Raw genomic sequence first — 16,111 nt, forward strand, 5'->3', positions numbered from 1 at the left:
TACGTAGTTAAGCTTAAGAGTTCATTTATTCATAAAAACAGTCCTTTGAAGTATCTTTTGTTGAGCAGCACGTCGAATCCGATTCCTGGTTGCTGTTCTGTCCCCCAAGCGGATTTGAGAAATTCCACGATGCGAATATGGCAACTCGACCGCACAGCGTATCCAAAGTTGAGAAGCCGCCAGACCAGGTAGTCCCGCTGTTCTTTTGAGGAGACAGCGGTGCCAATTACTGCAATGGGCCACGTGACTATGAAGGATGTCTGGCTGTGGATGCTCAATTCGGAAATGTCCTTCATGGTTTCCTGCACCATCTGTTTGATTTTCGGGTCCTCAGACGACAAGTCCGGGTTGATCAGTTTCGTGAGCAGCAGGTAAGACGCCTTGGCCACCACTCGCGCGGTACAACAGCTGTCCAGCAGTTTCCGCTGCACGTGTTTAGGCTGGGAAAAACGAACACTTGGCGGCAGCACTGGAGCCACGTAGTACTCTGCCATTTTCTGGACACCAAGAGCCAGCTTGGTTTCGGAGGGACAGAACGGGTACTTTGCGTGGAGCCAGCTCGTTTTCGCGGCCAGCTCGAACGCTGAAGCCGCCGCCCCCATCACTGGGTTATTCATCCAGGGAGCAGGACAGTCGTACAGTTTCTGGTTCATGTACGGACGAAACTCCTTAAACACCTTGAACGGCGATTCCAGCAGGTCGATGGTTGCACGGTCGCACAGAAGCAGAATCACAGAGTAGTTGTACAAGAAACTCTCCAGCAGACACCTCTCAGAGTTCTCCAGTACCTTTGTGGTCTCCGTCATGACTCCAGACATGTCGTCCAGCATCAGCTCGATGTTCTCATCGCTGTCCGGAGCCGTTTGAGCAGCTATCTGGTCGATCTGCGGCAACATAGTTATCTTCTGTTGCATCGACGGCCAGCTGCGGATGATTTCCAGCGCCATTTGCAAATACCACGCCGAGCGCAAGTAATCGTGCCCGTCGTACTTCTCGCGCAAGCATAGACACAGCAACGCTATCAGTAACCACTTGTTGTCGCCAGACGACTTCATCGACTGCACCAGCGCCGGAAGCTGGGTCACGCACTGGAGAAACCGGCTCTCTGTCTCTTTGCGGATGTCCTGCTGTTCCCAGCACAGGAACGCTGCCCCGCAAGCGTAGAAAATATCACGGAGAGCTTTATTTGTGGTTCCCGGTGGAATGAACACCACGCCGGGCTGTAAATTGCGGTGGGTCAGCTGCGGAGATACAGAGACCATAAACCCTTTCACGAACGAGTCGAACAACATCGCCTCGTGCGACGACATGTCAACACCAACCATATATGAGTTGAATCCGTTCAATTTGGTGGTGGGCCGAAAATCCTTACACAGGGTCACCAGGTACTCTCTAAACAGCTCATCATCGCTCATTTGGTGCTCGCGCTCCTCCTGCGTCCTGGAGATGGTCACCACCTGTCGTTCAGGCTCGCCCACTCCGAGAACGGTCTTGAGCGCAGTTTCGGTCTTGGGCTTGGATGAAGATGGAGACGTAGGATAAACGTATTTGAACGGGTCTCTTGAGACAGATTGAAGCTGGAATCGTTTCCTGTCGCGAAAGTTCCCGTCAGACGGCGGCCATACGCAAACATAGCAATTACGGAGACACGAATGACAAGATGGTTTGGTTTCGTCGCATTTCACTCTTCGTTTGCGACCTATTTGATTAGTTCACCACTTGCTGATCTACTTACAACACAAACATCCGTTCTTGGACCGATTGGAAGCCCGCTTGGCCTGCTGCGGCTTATCAATGCTCATGGGTGAAGTGAAATTTAGTTTCGATTTTCTTATCTGAAGTTGGTTTTAGGTGTAGAACGTTTTTAACGGTTGCATTTACATGCCCGCTATATAAGTTTACGCAGTCACAATCTCGTGCACCACCTGCGACGCCTTGACGACTTCCTCGTCGAACCATCTCTTTCCGGTCAACTGAAGCGAGATGGGGGCGCCCTTGAAGTTCTCAGCATCGTCGTACAGCTCGTACTCGTACTTTTCTAGCTCGCTTCTCGGTTGGTAGCTCTTATCAGGAGCATCCAGTGAAGGATCGCATTTCAATCCGGTTGGGAACACAACGTTCGGGAAATCAAGAATGTTCCACAAACTGGTGTAGCCCCAGTAATGAATGGTTTCTGGCTTGGCGGCAACGGAAACGTACGTTGGGGACAGAATGAAGTCCACTCCCAACTCGGCCATCTTATCGTGATACTTCACACGGTGGCTGTCTCTGAGACCCTGGCCAATGTGCTCTTCGGTAGCAGAGAGTCCCTTGTCTCCGCATCCAAACGACATAGCGATCTTGGATAGTTCGAGAACCGGCTCGCCAGAAGCAGCCAGTGCATCTTTCTGGGCCTTGTTGCAATCAGCGTTGTAGAAAGCACCGCATGTCTCTGCCAACTCCAAAACACCAAAGGATTCCCACTCAACGACAGTGGCACCAGCGGCTTTGAGTTTTTCAGTAGCAACCTTCAGTCCTCTCAGGATTGGCGGAGTAGGCTTCACCACACCGTCGTCGTACATGATTGCAATCTTAAGATCTTTTGCAGCAGGAACTGCAACCTCTCTCCATGGTAACGGAATCAAAATTGGGTCTCTCTCCCACGGCTTTCCGCCTAACGAAGCTTTCATGAACAGATCAATGTCTTGTGCACTTCTGGCCAAAGGACCAAGAACACAAACGACGCCTTCGCCAACACCGTTTGAACTGAAAGTGACATTTTTCATTGAAAGTCTCTTCTGAGTAGGTCTCAAGCCAAAGATACCGCAGAAAGCAGATGGACATCTGATGGAGCCACCAATGTCGGAACCAAGACCAAAGACAGAGCCTCTCATTGCAACCAAAGCACCTTCACCAGAACTTGACCCACCAGTGGTCAGCGAGGTGTTATTTGGGTTTCTGCAAAGCCCGGTGATATTGTTGTTGGAGCACAAGTGCATGATAGTTTGTGGCTCCGTGGTACGGACATAAAACACAGCACCTGCCTCAAGCAACACCTCGACCGTCAAACACCAGTTATCGGTGATATTCTCAATTCTGGAAACACAAGCTCCGTGAGTGACTTTACCTTTGTAGTTGTAGTGCTCCTTCAACGAAACAGGCAGTCCGTGCAATGGACCAACAGTCTTGCCAGTCTTTTCGTAGTACTCGTCCAATTCCTCTGCTTTCTTCAAACCTTCGTCCAAAAACAGCTCCATGGCACAATTGGTAACTTGGTGCGCAGCAGTGGCTGTCTTTGCAAAAGCCTTGAACACCTCAACCGATGTGAGCTTTCCGCTGGCAATCTCCTCCACCAGCTTGTAGCCTGGGGTGTTAACAATTGCTAATTCCTTCTTGGAAAGAATCTGCTCTGGGATTTGAGTGACATCAACACCAAACTCCTTAGGAACAAGCTCTTCCTTGAGCTTGTACTCCTCCAGAATGCCAGCCTTCAGTTTGGCTCTGTATGCCTCGATTTTGGGCACATACGTTGCGTATAGCTTTGCGTCTTCAGTGGTGTTAGTGAAAGTTCCAAACATGATGATCACGATAAATCGCTCGACTGGCCATCATTTATACGGCAGCCAAATAAATAGTGAGGGTGTGAATGTAAAGCGAGCTCATTTCCTAATTGGGAAAGTGGTATTCTTATCAGTGCTATCTCGAGAAATTCGTCTCGATAAAAAATTAAACTCGTCCACATAGACAATGGTCATCCGCTTAGGAAAGGAAATCAGCTCGTCAAAATATAGTCAATGTTAGAGATTGTAGGCTATTCAGACGAGCCAGTTTCCCGATGTAGTAAGAGGCTCGCTTCGTAACTAGCTAAACAGATAGTGAGCAAAGTCAACAAGATTACAGTTCAGCGCTATAAATCCGAGCACTGTCTTCTTTTTGGATCATTGTTATGCAGCACGACTCTGAAATTGACTACTCTGTGGTGCCAGGAACCTCATACCTGGTGGACTTTGACCACAACGATAAAGCACAAGCAGAAACCAAGGATGGGATTGTGCTGATCCCCACTCCTTCTGACGACCCTAACGACCCACTCAACTGGAGTCGTGGCCGTAAGTGGCTAGCCATGCTTTGTGTGGTGGTGTACATCTTTGGTGGTTCTATCCCCAGCTGTTGTATCTACTCCATTTTGACAGACATTTCTTCGGCTCCGGAAATTGACATAACCACCGGACAACTTAACGACGGTACGGGCTACTGGTTCTTATTTCTTGGTATTGGAAACCTTCTGCTGATGCCATTGGCTCAACAGTATGGAAAACGGCCCGTCTATATTGTCTCGTTGCTTGGATCGGTCATGTTCAACCTCTGGCAACCATATATCACTGACAACGGTCAATGGATTGCTTCCAAGATCATTGGCGGTTTTTTCTTTGCTCCAGTTGAGTCTCTACCAGAGATCACTGTGGGTGACCTTTTCTTCGAGCACGAAAGAGCCACCTACATGGGTGTCTACAGTGTTGCTCTATTTGGCTCCAACTACATGGCCCCTATGCTGGCAGGTTTCGTTAGAGACGGTTTGGGATGGAAATGGGTGATCTGGATTGCTTGCATCTTTGGAGCCGTCTGCTGGGTGTTCTTGGTGCTTTTCATGGAAGAGACAAATTACACCAGAAGACTGAAGGTGAAGAGAGACTCGGACGGCCACGTCCTTTCAACGATCACTAGTCAAGGCGAGAAAAAAACATCTGAACTGGTCCAGGTGAGATCTTCCGAGGCCAACCAAGCTATGCTGATTGACGATAACTCTGTGGAGTATCCACCAGTCAAGACCTTCTGGCAGAAACTATCACTTGTCGGTGGTGTTCAGAAAGAAAACCATCTGGTGGACTACTTCAAGGCAATTGTTCTCATGGCTCAGTTCCCTAACGTTTTGTACGCTGGGTTTTTGTACGGAGCAGCTCTGTTCTGGTATTCTGTTCTGAACGGTACCGAGGCCCTGATTTTGGGAGCCGAACCTTACAACTTTTCGTCTGCCATGTGTGGACTGGCTTATCTGTCTGCTGTGATCTTCTGCCTTGTGATCTATCCTTACGCTGGCTGGTCCACCGATTGGATAAAGATCTATTTTGCAAAAAAACATAATGGAGTGTCGCAGGCAGAAGACCGATTCTGGGTGCTCCCTGTTTACATGATTCTTGGCCCGGCAGCACTCATCCTCTGGGGAGTCGGTGCAGCCAAGGGTATCCACTGGTTTGGGGTGGTGTTCGGTTTAGGACTCATGGCTGGTCTCTGTACCATTGGCTGTGTTTCCGCTGTCACCTATATTCTTGATTGCTACGAAGAGATGAGCGCACCGGCAATCACAGTGGCCATCTTGATCAGAAATACGATGAACTTCGCAATGGACTACGGCATCACTCCGTTTGTCACCAACGTCGGGGTGCAAAACTGTTTCATTGCGTCTGCCTTCATCTGTCTCTTCTGCGTGGGGACATTCATTGTGATGATCTTCACCGGCTACTACTGGAGAAATAAGACTAAAGGACGGTATTGGAAAATAGTCGAGACTTACCGCGCCAAAGGACTGATAAACTAGTTTGCTACCAAATTTGTTTGCGTGAATTTTAATATCTCAATTAAATAAATAACGACTGAAAATTAGACTTGTCGAGCAGAACATCCCATCCATAACCCGGATGTTGGGCATCGCCCCACACTGGCTTAAGAAACTCGATAATACTCTCAAAACATAAACTTCGATTAACGGAAGCAAAGTTTCGCATTCTCCACACCATATAGCTTCGGTGACTCTCTTTAACCAAGGCTGTGCTAAGGACTGATAACGGCCAAGTAAGAATTGGGCTGGAACTGCAGTGCAGACTAAGTTGTTCAAGATCTTTGATGAATTCATCAATACAGTGCTGAATCTCGGGTTCTGTGGCCGGTTTTTCCGGGTTTAGAAGCTTGAACAGTAGAACGTAGGCCCCTTTCACAACGATTCGCGCCGTGCAGCAACTATCCAAGAGTCGCTTTTGAACATGTTTTGGCTGCTTGAACTTAACGTCCGGCGGGAGCACAGGCGGAACCATGAATTTGGACACGCGCAACAGTGTGGTTGCCTTCTGGAACATTTCTGCATTGAACGGATACTGCAATTGGAGCCACCCCGCTTTCGAGGCCAGCTCGAATGCTGGAAGCGCAGCACCCATAACAGGATTGTTCATCCATGGAGCAGGGCATTCGTACAATTGCTGACTGAGCAGTGGATTCAGCTCTTCAAACACCTCAAAAGGTGAATCCAGCACCATCAGCGTTTCTTTATCGCAGAGCAGTCCGATAATTGCGTAGTTGTAAGCAAAACTCTCAACAAGCGTGCGTTCTGAGGGCGTGAGAGCGTGTTCTTGTAGATCTATCGCAGAAGTTATATCGTCGATCTTGACCTCGACACATCGTCTCTGGAGCAGTTTTGTTTTCGGCCAGCTTCTAATCATCTCCAAAGCAAGCTTCAGATAGACAATTGTGCGCATGTGGTCTTTGCCAAAGTATTTCTCCCGCAAACACAGCGACAGCAGTCCAATCAGCACCCATTGGTTGTTTTCCTGGTAGACCAGATTGGACACGACGTCAAACTGGCGCATCACTTGCGAAAACCTTGCTTCAGCGAGAGCGCGCATTTCCTCTTTCTCGCTCGACAGGAACGCAGCACCACACGCATAGAAGATATCAAGCAGCCACGGGCTCTGACTTCCTTGCGGAATGAAAATGACACCAGGCTGAAGCTTGGTATGGGTCAACTGGGGCGACACAGAAACCATAAATCCTTTCACGAACGCATCGTACAAGTAAGCCTCCTCACTGTTCATTTGGACTCCATGAACCCAGGAGTTGTAGCCGTTTAGCCCCGTGACTGTGTACGCAGAGTTACATAACGTTGCCAAATACTTTCGGAACATGGCGTCGTCGATAACCTCCTGCTGAACAACTTGAGAGCGTGCGGCCACAAGCTCTGTGCACCCAGGACTAGAGGCGGCCGACTCTGCTTCCGGAGAGCTTGGCTTGTTCCCAAAGTTTGTCTCGTACACAAACTCAAAGTTGGGGTTGCGAACACGGCGCAAAGCGAACTTTTTCAGTTCGGCAACCGAAACTCGTCCACTGGCCCAAACGCACACATACGAGTTGCGAACGCACTGGTCACAGTTGGGCTTTGTCTCGGAACATTTCACCTTCCGCTTACGGCCTGATCGGTTAGAGCTAACTTCGAGGTCTAATACTTACAGCAAACACACCCAAATGCGCTTTTCACTCGAGGTCTTGTCTTATCTGCTTTCATGCTGTAAAAAAAAAAGATTCAAGATTTGTGTCTATTGTGAAATAATTTTATGTATAATTTCGGACGCCTTGACGACTTCCTCGTCAAACCATCTCTTTCCGGTCAACTGGAGCGAGATTGGAGCACCTTTAAAGTTTTCCGCGTCGTCGTACAGCTCATATTCGTACTTTTCTAGCTCGCTTCTTGGTTGGTAGCTCTTATCAGGAGCATCCAATGAAGGATCACATCTCAATCCGGTCGGGAAGATTACATTTGGAAAGTCCAAAATGTTCCACAAACTGGTGTAGCCCCAGTAATGAATGGTCTCTGGTTTGGCGGCAACAGACGCATAGGTTGGCGAAAGAATGAAGTCAATTCCTAGCTCCTTCATTTTATTGTGGTACTTCACCCGATAAGTTTCTCTGGTGTAGACCAACATGTGTTCTTCCAAAGCGGTTAGCATCTCGTCTCCCTTACCAAAGGACAGGGCGATCTTTGTCAGCTCCTGCAATGGCTCACCAGACTTTGCGAAACTCTTTTTCTGCGCGGTGTTTCCGTTGGAGTTGTACATGCAGTTGACAGTAGCTACCAATTCCTCAACACCAAAGGACTCCCATTCAACAACGGTGGCACCAGCGGCCTTGAGCTTCTCGGCCGCAACTTTGAGTCCTCTGAGAATTGGCGGAGTAGGTTTCACCACACCGTCGTCGTACATGATTGCAACCTTCAGATCTTTGGTAGCAGGAGCGGCAACCGTTCTCCAAGGCAAAGGAATGATGGTTGGGTCGTTTTCCCAAGGCTTGGAATCGGCTTGGACCTTCATAAACAAGTCAAGGTCCTGTGCACACCGTGCCAAAGGTCCCAAAACTGCAACAACGGCCTCAGGAGCACCCAAAGTGTTGGTAGTGAGGTCCAGCTCGGTGACTCTCTTCTGTGTAGGTCTCAAGCCCCAACATCCACAGAAGGCAGCAGGAGCACGAATGGAACCACCAATATCCGATCCAACACCCATCGCAGACCCCTTCAAAGTGACAATAGCGCCTTCACCAGAACTCGATCCACCAGTGGTCAAGGCAGTGTTGGCTGGATTTTTGCACAGCCCGGTGATGTTGTTGTTGGAGCACAGATGCATCAAGCTCTGTGGTTCCGTGGTACGCACATAGAAAACGGCACCGGCATTGTACAGCAATTCCAGCAAAGAGCAGAATCCCTCCGTCACATTGTCGATCATCCCGACAGTGGCACCGTGAGTGATTCTACCTTTGTAGTTGTAGTGCTCCTTGAGAGAGATTGGAACACCGTGCAACGGGCCGACTGTCTTACCTGTTTTCTTGTAATATGCATCCAATTCTTCAGCCCGCTTGAGTCCTTCGTCCACAAAAAGCTCCATTGCGCAATTAGTCAGCTGATGAGCAGCCGTAGCGGTTTTTGCGTACGCCTTGAAAACTTCCACGGAGGTCAGTTTTCCAGATGCAATTTCATCCACAAGAATGTAGGCCGGGGTGTCGACGATCTTGAGTTCAGAATCAGACAGATGCTTGGTAGCGATCAATGTTGCATCTACGCCAAGCTTTTGCGGCAGGAGATCGGTTGGCAGCGCGTATTCAGGCAACACACCGGCAGCCAGTCTTGCCTTGTACGCCTCGATCTTAGGCTTGTAGGTAGCAAAGAGCTCAGGATCTTCAGTAGTGTTGACGAATTTTCCGAAATATGTAGGCTGGAAGTCAGTCATTTTGATTTCTCAGGTTACAAGCAGCAGTGGCAGACGTTGGTTTTATCTATTAATGCCGTTCCGAGTAGACGTCCCAATTAGGAAATCCAAATTCTTATCTGGAAAATTGTTGGCTAAATGTGCGCCATATGCTCGGATCTATTGATACGCGCCACCTTCTAGATAAGGTGCTTGTAGGCGGTATAAAACAACCATTGGATCCCAACAAACAAACAGGCTACGACTTTCTAAATGAAGACAGAAATCGACTACTCAGCGGTTCCAGGAACCTCGCATTTGGTTGACTTGGACCACACCGAAGACGCTGTCGAGACTGAAAAGGGTATTGTGCTGATTCCTACACCTTCCGACGATCCTAATGATCCGTTGAACTGGAGCAGAAGCCGTAAATGGCTGTCCATGTTCTGTGTGGTGGTTTACATCTTTGGAGGTAGTGTTCCTGGATGCTGCATTTACTCGATTCTGACAAATATTGCTGCTGATCCAGACATCGACATCACCGTCGATCAGCTCAACGACGGTACCGGGTACAGTTTTCTGTTCTTGGGTATTGGAAATCTCATCATGATGCCTCTTGCTCAACAGTACGGTAAAAGACCTGTTTATTTGGTTTCTTTGCTGGCAACTGTAATGTTCAATTTATGGCAGCCGTACGTCCATTCTAACGGACAATGGATTGCTTCCAAAATTTTGAATGGAGTTTTCTTCGCTCCAGTCGAGTCTCTACCAGAGATCACTGTGGGTGACCTCTTCTTCGAGCACGAAAGAGCCACCTACATGGGTGTCTACAGTGTTGCTCTATTTGGCTCCAACTACATGGCTCCTATGCTTGCTGGATTCGTGAACGACGGTTTGGGATGGAAATGGGTCATCTGGATGGCCTGTATCTTTGGAGGTGCGTGCTGGGTGTTCTTAGCTCTTTTCATGGAAGAGACCAACTATACTAGAAAACTCAGAGTTAGACGTGATGAAACGGGAAGCATCGTTGCAGCCATCACCAGCCGCGGCGAAAAGAGACTGGACGAAAAGAACCCAGACACTTTGATGGTGGTCACCAGCAACGAGATCGGTAACCAGGCCGCTCTTATTGACGAGCAGGTCGAGTACCCACCGATCAAGACTTTCTGGCAGAAACTTTCTGTCACGTCCGGAATGAGACCAGAAAATCACCTGTGGGACGAAATCAAGGCTATCTTTTTGATGGCTCAGTTTCCAGGTGTTCTCTATGCAGGTTTCCTGTACGGAGCTGCGCTTTTCTGGTATTCTGTTTTGAACGGTACCGAGGCCCTGATTTTGGGTGACGAACCTTACAACTTTTCTTCTGCAATGTGCGGTCTCGCTTATCTGTCTCCGGTGATATTCTGCTTGGTGATCTACCCATACTGTGGCTGGTCTACTGATTGGGTCAAGATCCACTTTGCCAAGAAGCACAACGGAGTGTCGCAGGCAGAAGACCGGTTCTGGGTGCTGCCTGTTTACATGATTCTGGGCCCGGCAGCACTTATCCTTTGGGGAGTCGGTGCAGCCAAGGGAGTCCACTGGTTTGGTGTGGTGTTCGGTTTAGGACTCATGGCTGGTCTCTGTACCATTGGCTGTGTTTCCGCTGTCACCTACATTCTTGACTCTTATGAGCACATGAGCGCACCAGCTATCACGGTTGCTATCTTGATCAGAAATACGATGAACTTCGCAATGGACTACGGCATCACTCCGTTCGTCACCAACGTCGGGGTGCAAAACTGTTTCATTGCGTCTGCCTTCATCTGTCTCTTCTGTATCGGTACGTTCTTCGTGATGATCTTCACCGGCTACTACTGGAGAAACAAGACTAAGGAACGGTACTGGAAGATCGTGGAAACTTACCGCGCTAAAGGTATTATCAACTAATTTCAATGCTTCCGTTGCTATGGTTACAATTTTTTTTTTAGCTCGATCTAGTCAACCGTTAGATAAAAAAATGTCAATATCCACAGATATAAAATAAACCTGTAACCTGAACATTACTATAACTTTACATAATCTTACTGACCCCCGTCACCAGTGGAGTTATCGGAGCTCATTTAGCCAACCCCAGGTTGGCCTTGTATCCCCACTTTGGAAGGAATCCATGAGGACGCGCAAAGAATAACTTCTGGTAGCGAGCGTACTTTTCATCGTTAACTAAAGGTCCTTGGAACGAGATCTGTGGGTATATCACGACATTCTCGACTTGCGATGGAGCAAGAGCCTGCGAGAACGTCTTGTATGAAAACTGTTGGGATTCTGGAACAGGTGGTCCCACGAAGGCGTCGGAGTGGTCGATAGGACTCTTGAACGACTTGGAAACCACATGCACGGCGGCATTTGGAATGCTGTTGAAGTAATCTATCAAGGTGTCGGAGAAAATGGAAGGTCCCGTGAACGAGATCGTAGGCTCTCCTGTAGCGTCTGTGTCCTGGAAGGCCTTTTCCCAGTCGATCTTGGCAAACTTCTTGCGCTCGTGGAGAGCAATGTAGGAGATACGGGAGATCAGCTTGGCCAAGAAGGGATGCTTGGATCTAGACTGGAACACAGAAGTCGAGAAAGTGAGTCTTCTGTTGAGCCACTTATTCCAGTCCTCCTCGTTCACGTCGCCAAGAATGCCAACGAAAACTCTACCAAACATCATCCGTGGACGGTACCAGTCTTTGATTGGAATTTGGGGCTCCACATCGATATCTGCGTATGTTCCACCATATAAGTAGACAAGCAGATACTTCAAGAACTCGTATTTGTGGCGTCTGTGAGGCAACGCTTTGTAAGCTTCCCAGACCTCCGGAACGGTATCCTTAATTTGCTCAACCTTCACCTCGGCTTCCTCGATGCTCAAACACAGATGGCCGTAGCCCTCGTTCTCTTCTGACCACTTGGTGACCAGTGGCTTGGCCTCCTCGATAAACGTGTTCGAGTGACGTTCTGTCTCCCATAACTGCCAAATGTTCTTCTCAGGATCTGTATCGCCGTATGGGTACGCTCTCAGCAAGCGGAGTTCGATGGCCATTGGATCGTTGACGTTCTTCTTCACAGAAGCAATCTGTTCCTTGGAATGTGCCTTGGCAATCTCCCTGGAAGGCTTTGGACCCGATGTAGCGACCTGGATCAGAACATCCAGGAACAAGATAGCCGCTATTGCGACCAAGATTGTATATTTGTACGCAGACGCGTACGATCTGGCGGATCCCAGAAAAGAGGACACTTTCAGAGACACCATGAAAGAATGATAGGAAAAGGTGTACAAAACCAAAGGTTTTTTTTAAATGTCAGAGCCAAATCCGGCTACGTTACCAAGATCTGCAATACGTGGATGCGGCGCAATATGTTTTTCCACATACGGTGTGTTTATTTAATAAATCTTTTTTTTCGTATTATGCTATGCAACCGGAAACCGGATACTGGAAATAGAAGCACCAAAAAATCCACAAAAACCTGGCCTGGCCAGTTCTTGACCTGTCCTCATCAGTTTTCTTCTCCTAATGAAACTAGATCGTGCCATCAAGCCCGTCCACTTAGTTTTCGCCGCAGCTGGTCTGCTGGTGCTCGCCGTCACACTCATCATTTCGTCTGCCAACGTCCAAACCATCGAACCTGTGAAGAAAACGGTGTTACAAGCCACCAAGAAAGAAAACTACAACTCCTACTACGTGAATGTCAACAGTTACCTTTCAGGAGGCAAGAAGCACGGAGTCGACGCTCTTGCCAAGCAGTCGTTCATAAGCATGGAGGAGGAAAAGCTACACAAATACGTCGATAAGAACAAGAAGGAACAGACAAGAAGGGAGAAGGAGGAAGCAAAGAAGGCCGCTAAGGAGGCTAAGGAGGCCGAGGAAGCTAGACAGGCAGAGCAGAACAATGAATCGTCCGACTGATTTAGATTTATACACTTTCGATTTGATTTCCGTTACAAACCACTAATCCACCTCTTTAAACCACGAGTGCGAGAAGTAGTGCGTGAGGTAGCAGTATTCCTCCAACGACTCGTCAAAGTCGTTCTTGCACCGGAAACCGGACTTTGGCAGTATGCACACGTCGTTGTTGAACACGACGGGCGCAACGAGTCCGGAGAAGCCCCGCCAGTTGATCTTCTCGCCGGTTCCTGGGCCAACAAGCGTCTCGTCCGAGTTGTAACGGTCGAAATCCATGTCCTGGAACACGCGTTTTTCGGCAGTGTTCATGTATCTGTAGATTCCGTCGCTGAAAATGCCCGGTCCGGTCCAGTCGATCACAGAAATCTTGTGGCAGCTGTTCCCACCGCCGTCTTCCTTGGTGTACATGTCCAGATGGCCCTCGTACATGATGATGAAGTGCATTCTCACCACGTGCGCAATCACCATGGCAAGCGCAGGATGGAAGTTGTCGCTCGTGAACGCCCAGTTTTCGAACTGCAGCCGTCTACTGGTGAGGCTGGGCCATCTTTCGCTGTTCAGATCGTGCTCCACAGAACCGACAAATCGTATGTCGCTGTCTATGGTATTGTGGAACCACTTACTTATGGGCCGGTCGCACCCGGTGTCCAGATCAGCCCACACACCTCCGTTCAAGTACAGCATCAAGTATCTCGAGAAGTCGGATCTCAAAATAACCAACGGCATCGACTCCAGCACCTCCCACACTTCTGGCACCGTCGTTTCAAACGCCTCCTTGGCTGCGTCCCGCACAGCCTCCCAGCTCAACACGGTGTAGTTGTGGTCTGGGTTCTGTTCCTTCCATGTTTTTCTGAAATCAGGGTACGGAAGGTCGTTCTCAGGGACCGGTTCTGGAGAAATCCACATCTGGAAGATGTTTTTCGGGATTCCCCCAGGAGTCTTGGTGTAAGGGAAAGCTTTAATCAAACGATGGTAGGTGGTGTCGATGTCGAACGGGTTCGAATCCAGGTATTTCGGGTTCTGCTTGTATCTATCTGTCTGTTGGTATCTTTGGAAGTACAAGTACTCTTGAGACAAGTCAGGGGTACCTGCAGATTTGGTGATATAGGCTCTGGTGGAAAACGAGCTGATCAGAGCGGTCAGCACCAACAACGTGGCGACCAAGAGACCGTTCTTGTTGCCCTTCAGGGCAGAAGAGGAAGAATCCATTAGAGAAAGATATTTTGGTGCCACGAATCCGTATCAACCAGCTAGGACCGGAAACAATCTGCAGCACAGCCTCGGAATGAGGCGATTTAAAGAATTTTGTGTTTGTTTTTTTTCTGGATGCGGTGTACACGGCCTATTCTTCTTCACCTGTATTTATAGAAAAAGCTTCTTTTACGAGTCTTGGCGCACGTTAATTGCTTTCATTACGTCCACGTTCGACGCTTGCCAACTTAAACACGCGCAACCCATGCTTTGGATCTCGCGCCGTAGGGCCCACCAGACCGTTCCTGGGACTGGTTCACGTTCCCTCTGCTGCAGGCTGGGAAAGCGCAGGGATATGTGCATATACGGCCGAGTGATCACATAGTCAAGACTAATTGCATATTAGACCAAACACAATAGTTTAGCAGGGCCCGTTCTGTAGCACATCGTGCACAAACACAACCAACTAAAAACTCCCACATGCATGCGGTTTGAGGCAGCGCCATCTCACTCCACCTAGCCTCGGTGGGGGCCGTGTTTTCCGACCCAGACGCGTCGGTCGGCGCAGGAACAACAAAAAGAAACAACCGACGCGTCGATCAAGCTGGCGGAAGTGCCATATTGGGAACCCGATAAGACTGGCACTATAACTAGCGCACCAACCCCCCCCCCCCCCCCCGTTTTCGCCAATGGTGCCAGACTCTATTTGTATCATCGGAGCAGGTGTTTTTGGCCTGTCAACGGCAATTGCGCTCGCTAAGCGCTACCCCAACGTGAAAGTCACCGTTGTGGACCGGTTTGAGCCTCCTGTGCAGGACGCCACAAGCGTCGACACCACCCGGTGTCTTCGTGTCGACTACAAGGATCCCGTGTACGCAAAGCTGGCAAAGGAGTCGCTCGAGATTATCAAGGCAGACCCGGATATTTCGCCGTTTTTCCACCAGACGGGCATGTCGTTTGTCTACGACGGTGGGAACGACAAATGGGCCGACATCTGGATCAACGGCAAGATCTCGGCTGAAAAGTCCAACAGCGACACCCCTGGTATGATGAAGTACTACGATTCCCCCGAGGAAGTGTACAAGAGCATCCACACGGTCGCGAAGACCCCCACCGTTAGTCACCCCACCTGGCTTAAAGGGTACACCAACTACTCGAACGGGTTTATCGACGCTGAGCGGAGTGTCAAGGCGTACTACGAGCGGGCCAAGAAGCTTCCGTCGGTGAATTTTGTGTTCAAGCCTGTTGAGCAGCTGCTTTTCGCCAGCGGCACGAACACAGCGGAGGGGGTACTTTTCGGGGACGGCTCTCTTCTCAAGGCGGACCTCGTGATTGTGGCTGCGGGGGCATGGAGTTGCAAACTGGTGGATCTGGAGGGGGTGTGTTTTTCCTCCGCCATCGAAGTTGCCTGGTTCAAAGTGACACCCGAGGAAGAGGAGCAGTGGAAGAACATGGCCATCACCACGAACTTGTCCACGGGAATCAACCTGTTCCCACCGTACAACGGCGAAATCAAGTGTCTGCGGCGGTCGCCTGGCTACCGCAACACGCAGGCCGTCCCCCACCCGGACCCAGCGAAAGACGAGTCCATTTCGATCTCGTACCCTAGAACCATCATCGACCACCCAGCAGACTGGATCCCCCAGGACGCGGAAGACGCCCTGAGGCACAATCTTGCCGAGATCATGCCGCCGCTGGCCGAAAGACCGTTCGACAGAACCAAGCTGTGCTGGCTCACACAAACGCCTTCGGCGAATTTCATCATCGACCACCACCCTGCCCTGCAAAACGTGGTGCTCGCCACGGGAGGCTCTGCGCACGCGTGGAAGTTCGTGCCGATTCTCGGCGACAAGGTGGTCGACTTGCTCGAGGATAAGCTCGACCCGGTGCTGAAGGATATGTGGTCGTACGCAGAGAAGCTGAGACCCACCACAGACAACGGCAGCGCTCCACGGATGGACGGCCAGCCACAAGAGTTGGTCTCCGTGGTTAGAAATAAGCCAGTCAATTAGACTATAT

The 16,111-nt window shown here is 49.6% G+C and overlaps 13 protein-coding genes across 13 annotated transcripts; 6 read left to right on the plus strand and 7 right to left on the minus strand.

Annotated features, from left to right (window-relative positions):
• Nucleotides 1–29: 29 nt before the first annotated feature.
• On the minus strand, nt 30–3,557 carry OGAPHI_004919 (uncharacterized protein; the record flags this gene model as incomplete). Its single annotated transcript, XM_046206049.1, has 2 exons — nt 30–1,590; nt 1,903–3,557. 2 exons carry the CDS (start codon nt 3,555–3,557, stop codon nt 30–32), a joined length of 3,216 nt encoding a protein of 1,071 aa, XP_046059854.1.
• Nucleotides 3,558–3,925: 368 nt separating this feature from the next.
• On the plus strand, nt 3,926–5,575 carry OGAPHI_004920 (uncharacterized protein; the record flags this gene model as incomplete). The annotated part of the gene is made up of 1 exon (XM_046206050.1): nt 3,926–5,575. The coding sequence occupies one exon, from the start codon at nt 3,926–3,928 to the stop codon at nt 5,573–5,575; it is 1,650 nt and encodes a 549-aa protein (XP_046059855.1).
• Nucleotides 5,249–7,309, minus strand: OGAPHI_004921 (uncharacterized protein; the record flags this gene model as incomplete). The annotated part of the gene is made up of 3 exons (XM_046206051.1): nt 5,249–5,610; nt 5,897–7,131; nt 7,251–7,309. The coding sequence occupies 3 exons, from the start codon at nt 7,307–7,309 to the stop codon at nt 5,249–5,251; spliced, it is 1,656 nt and encodes a 551-aa protein (XP_046059856.1).
• A 31-nt stretch (nt 7,310–7,340) lies between these two features.
• OGAPHI_004922 (uncharacterized protein) lies at nt 7,341–9,020 on the minus strand (the record flags this gene model as incomplete). Its single annotated transcript, XM_046206052.1, has 1 exon — nt 7,341–9,020. The coding sequence occupies one exon, from the start codon at nt 9,018–9,020 to the stop codon at nt 7,341–7,343; it is 1,680 nt and encodes a 559-aa protein (XP_046059857.1).
• On the plus strand, nt 7,726–8,451 carry OGAPHI_004923 (uncharacterized protein; the record flags this gene model as incomplete). The annotated part of the gene is made up of 1 exon (XM_046206053.1): nt 7,726–8,451. One exon carries the CDS (start codon nt 7,726–7,728, stop codon nt 8,449–8,451), a length of 726 nt encoding a protein of 241 aa, XP_046059858.1.
• A 231-nt stretch (nt 9,021–9,251) lies between the features above and the next one.
• OGAPHI_004924 (uncharacterized protein) lies at nt 9,252–12,259 on the plus strand (the record flags this gene model as incomplete). Its single annotated transcript, XM_046206054.1, has 3 exons — nt 9,252–10,893; nt 11,315–11,721; nt 12,023–12,259. The coding sequence occupies 3 exons, from the start codon at nt 9,252–9,254 to the stop codon at nt 12,257–12,259; spliced, it is 2,286 nt and encodes a 761-aa protein (XP_046059859.1).
• Nucleotides 9,273–9,892, minus strand: OGAPHI_004925 (uncharacterized protein; the record flags this gene model as incomplete). Its single annotated transcript, XM_046206055.1, has 2 exons — nt 9,273–9,645; nt 9,837–9,892. The coding sequence occupies 2 exons, from the start codon at nt 9,890–9,892 to the stop codon at nt 9,273–9,275; spliced, it is 429 nt and encodes a 142-aa protein (XP_046059860.1).
• On the minus strand, nt 9,933–10,609 carry OGAPHI_004926 (uncharacterized protein; the record flags this gene model as incomplete). Its single annotated transcript, XM_046206056.1, has 2 exons — nt 9,933–10,326; nt 10,500–10,609. The coding sequence occupies 2 exons, from the start codon at nt 10,607–10,609 to the stop codon at nt 9,933–9,935; spliced, it is 504 nt and encodes a 167-aa protein (XP_046059861.1).
• On the minus strand, nt 11,077–12,249 carry OGAPHI_004927 (uncharacterized protein; the record flags this gene model as incomplete). Its single annotated transcript, XM_046206057.1, has 1 exon — nt 11,077–12,249. One exon carries the CDS (start codon nt 12,247–12,249, stop codon nt 11,077–11,079), a length of 1,173 nt encoding a protein of 390 aa, XP_046059862.1.
• Nucleotides 12,260–12,511: 252 nt separating the features above from the next.
• Nucleotides 12,512–12,904, plus strand: OGAPHI_004928 (uncharacterized protein; the record flags this gene model as incomplete). The annotated part of the gene is made up of 1 exon (XM_046206059.1): nt 12,512–12,904. One exon carries the CDS (start codon nt 12,512–12,514, stop codon nt 12,902–12,904), a length of 393 nt encoding a protein of 130 aa, XP_046059863.1.
• Nucleotides 12,905–12,946: 42 nt separating this feature from the next.
• On the minus strand, nt 12,947–14,110 carry OGAPHI_004929 (uncharacterized protein; the record flags this gene model as incomplete). Its single annotated transcript, XM_046206060.1, has 1 exon — nt 12,947–14,110. One exon carries the CDS (start codon nt 14,108–14,110, stop codon nt 12,947–12,949), a length of 1,164 nt encoding a protein of 387 aa, XP_046059864.1.
• Nucleotides 13,056–14,113, plus strand: OGAPHI_004930 (uncharacterized protein; the record flags this gene model as incomplete). The annotated part of the gene is made up of 2 exons (XM_046206061.1): nt 13,056–13,092; nt 13,158–14,113. The coding sequence occupies 2 exons, from the start codon at nt 13,056–13,058 to the stop codon at nt 14,111–14,113; spliced, it is 993 nt and encodes a 330-aa protein (XP_046059865.1).
• Nucleotides 14,114–14,781: 668 nt separating this feature from the next.
• On the plus strand, nt 14,782–16,104 carry OGAPHI_004931 (uncharacterized protein; the record flags this gene model as incomplete). Its single annotated transcript, XM_046206062.1, has 1 exon — nt 14,782–16,104. The coding sequence occupies one exon, from the start codon at nt 14,782–14,784 to the stop codon at nt 16,102–16,104; it is 1,323 nt and encodes a 440-aa protein (XP_046059866.1).
• Between the last annotated feature and the right edge of the window lie 7 nt (nt 16,105–16,111).

This window comes from Ogataea philodendri, assembly GCF_020536065.1.
Source record: "Ogataea philodendri strain CBS6075 chromosome Unknown scaffold6, whole genome shotgun sequence".
In the NCBI taxonomy this organism is placed as follows: domain Eukaryota; kingdom Fungi; phylum Ascomycota; class Pichiomycetes; order Pichiales; family Pichiaceae; genus Ogataea; species Ogataea philodendri.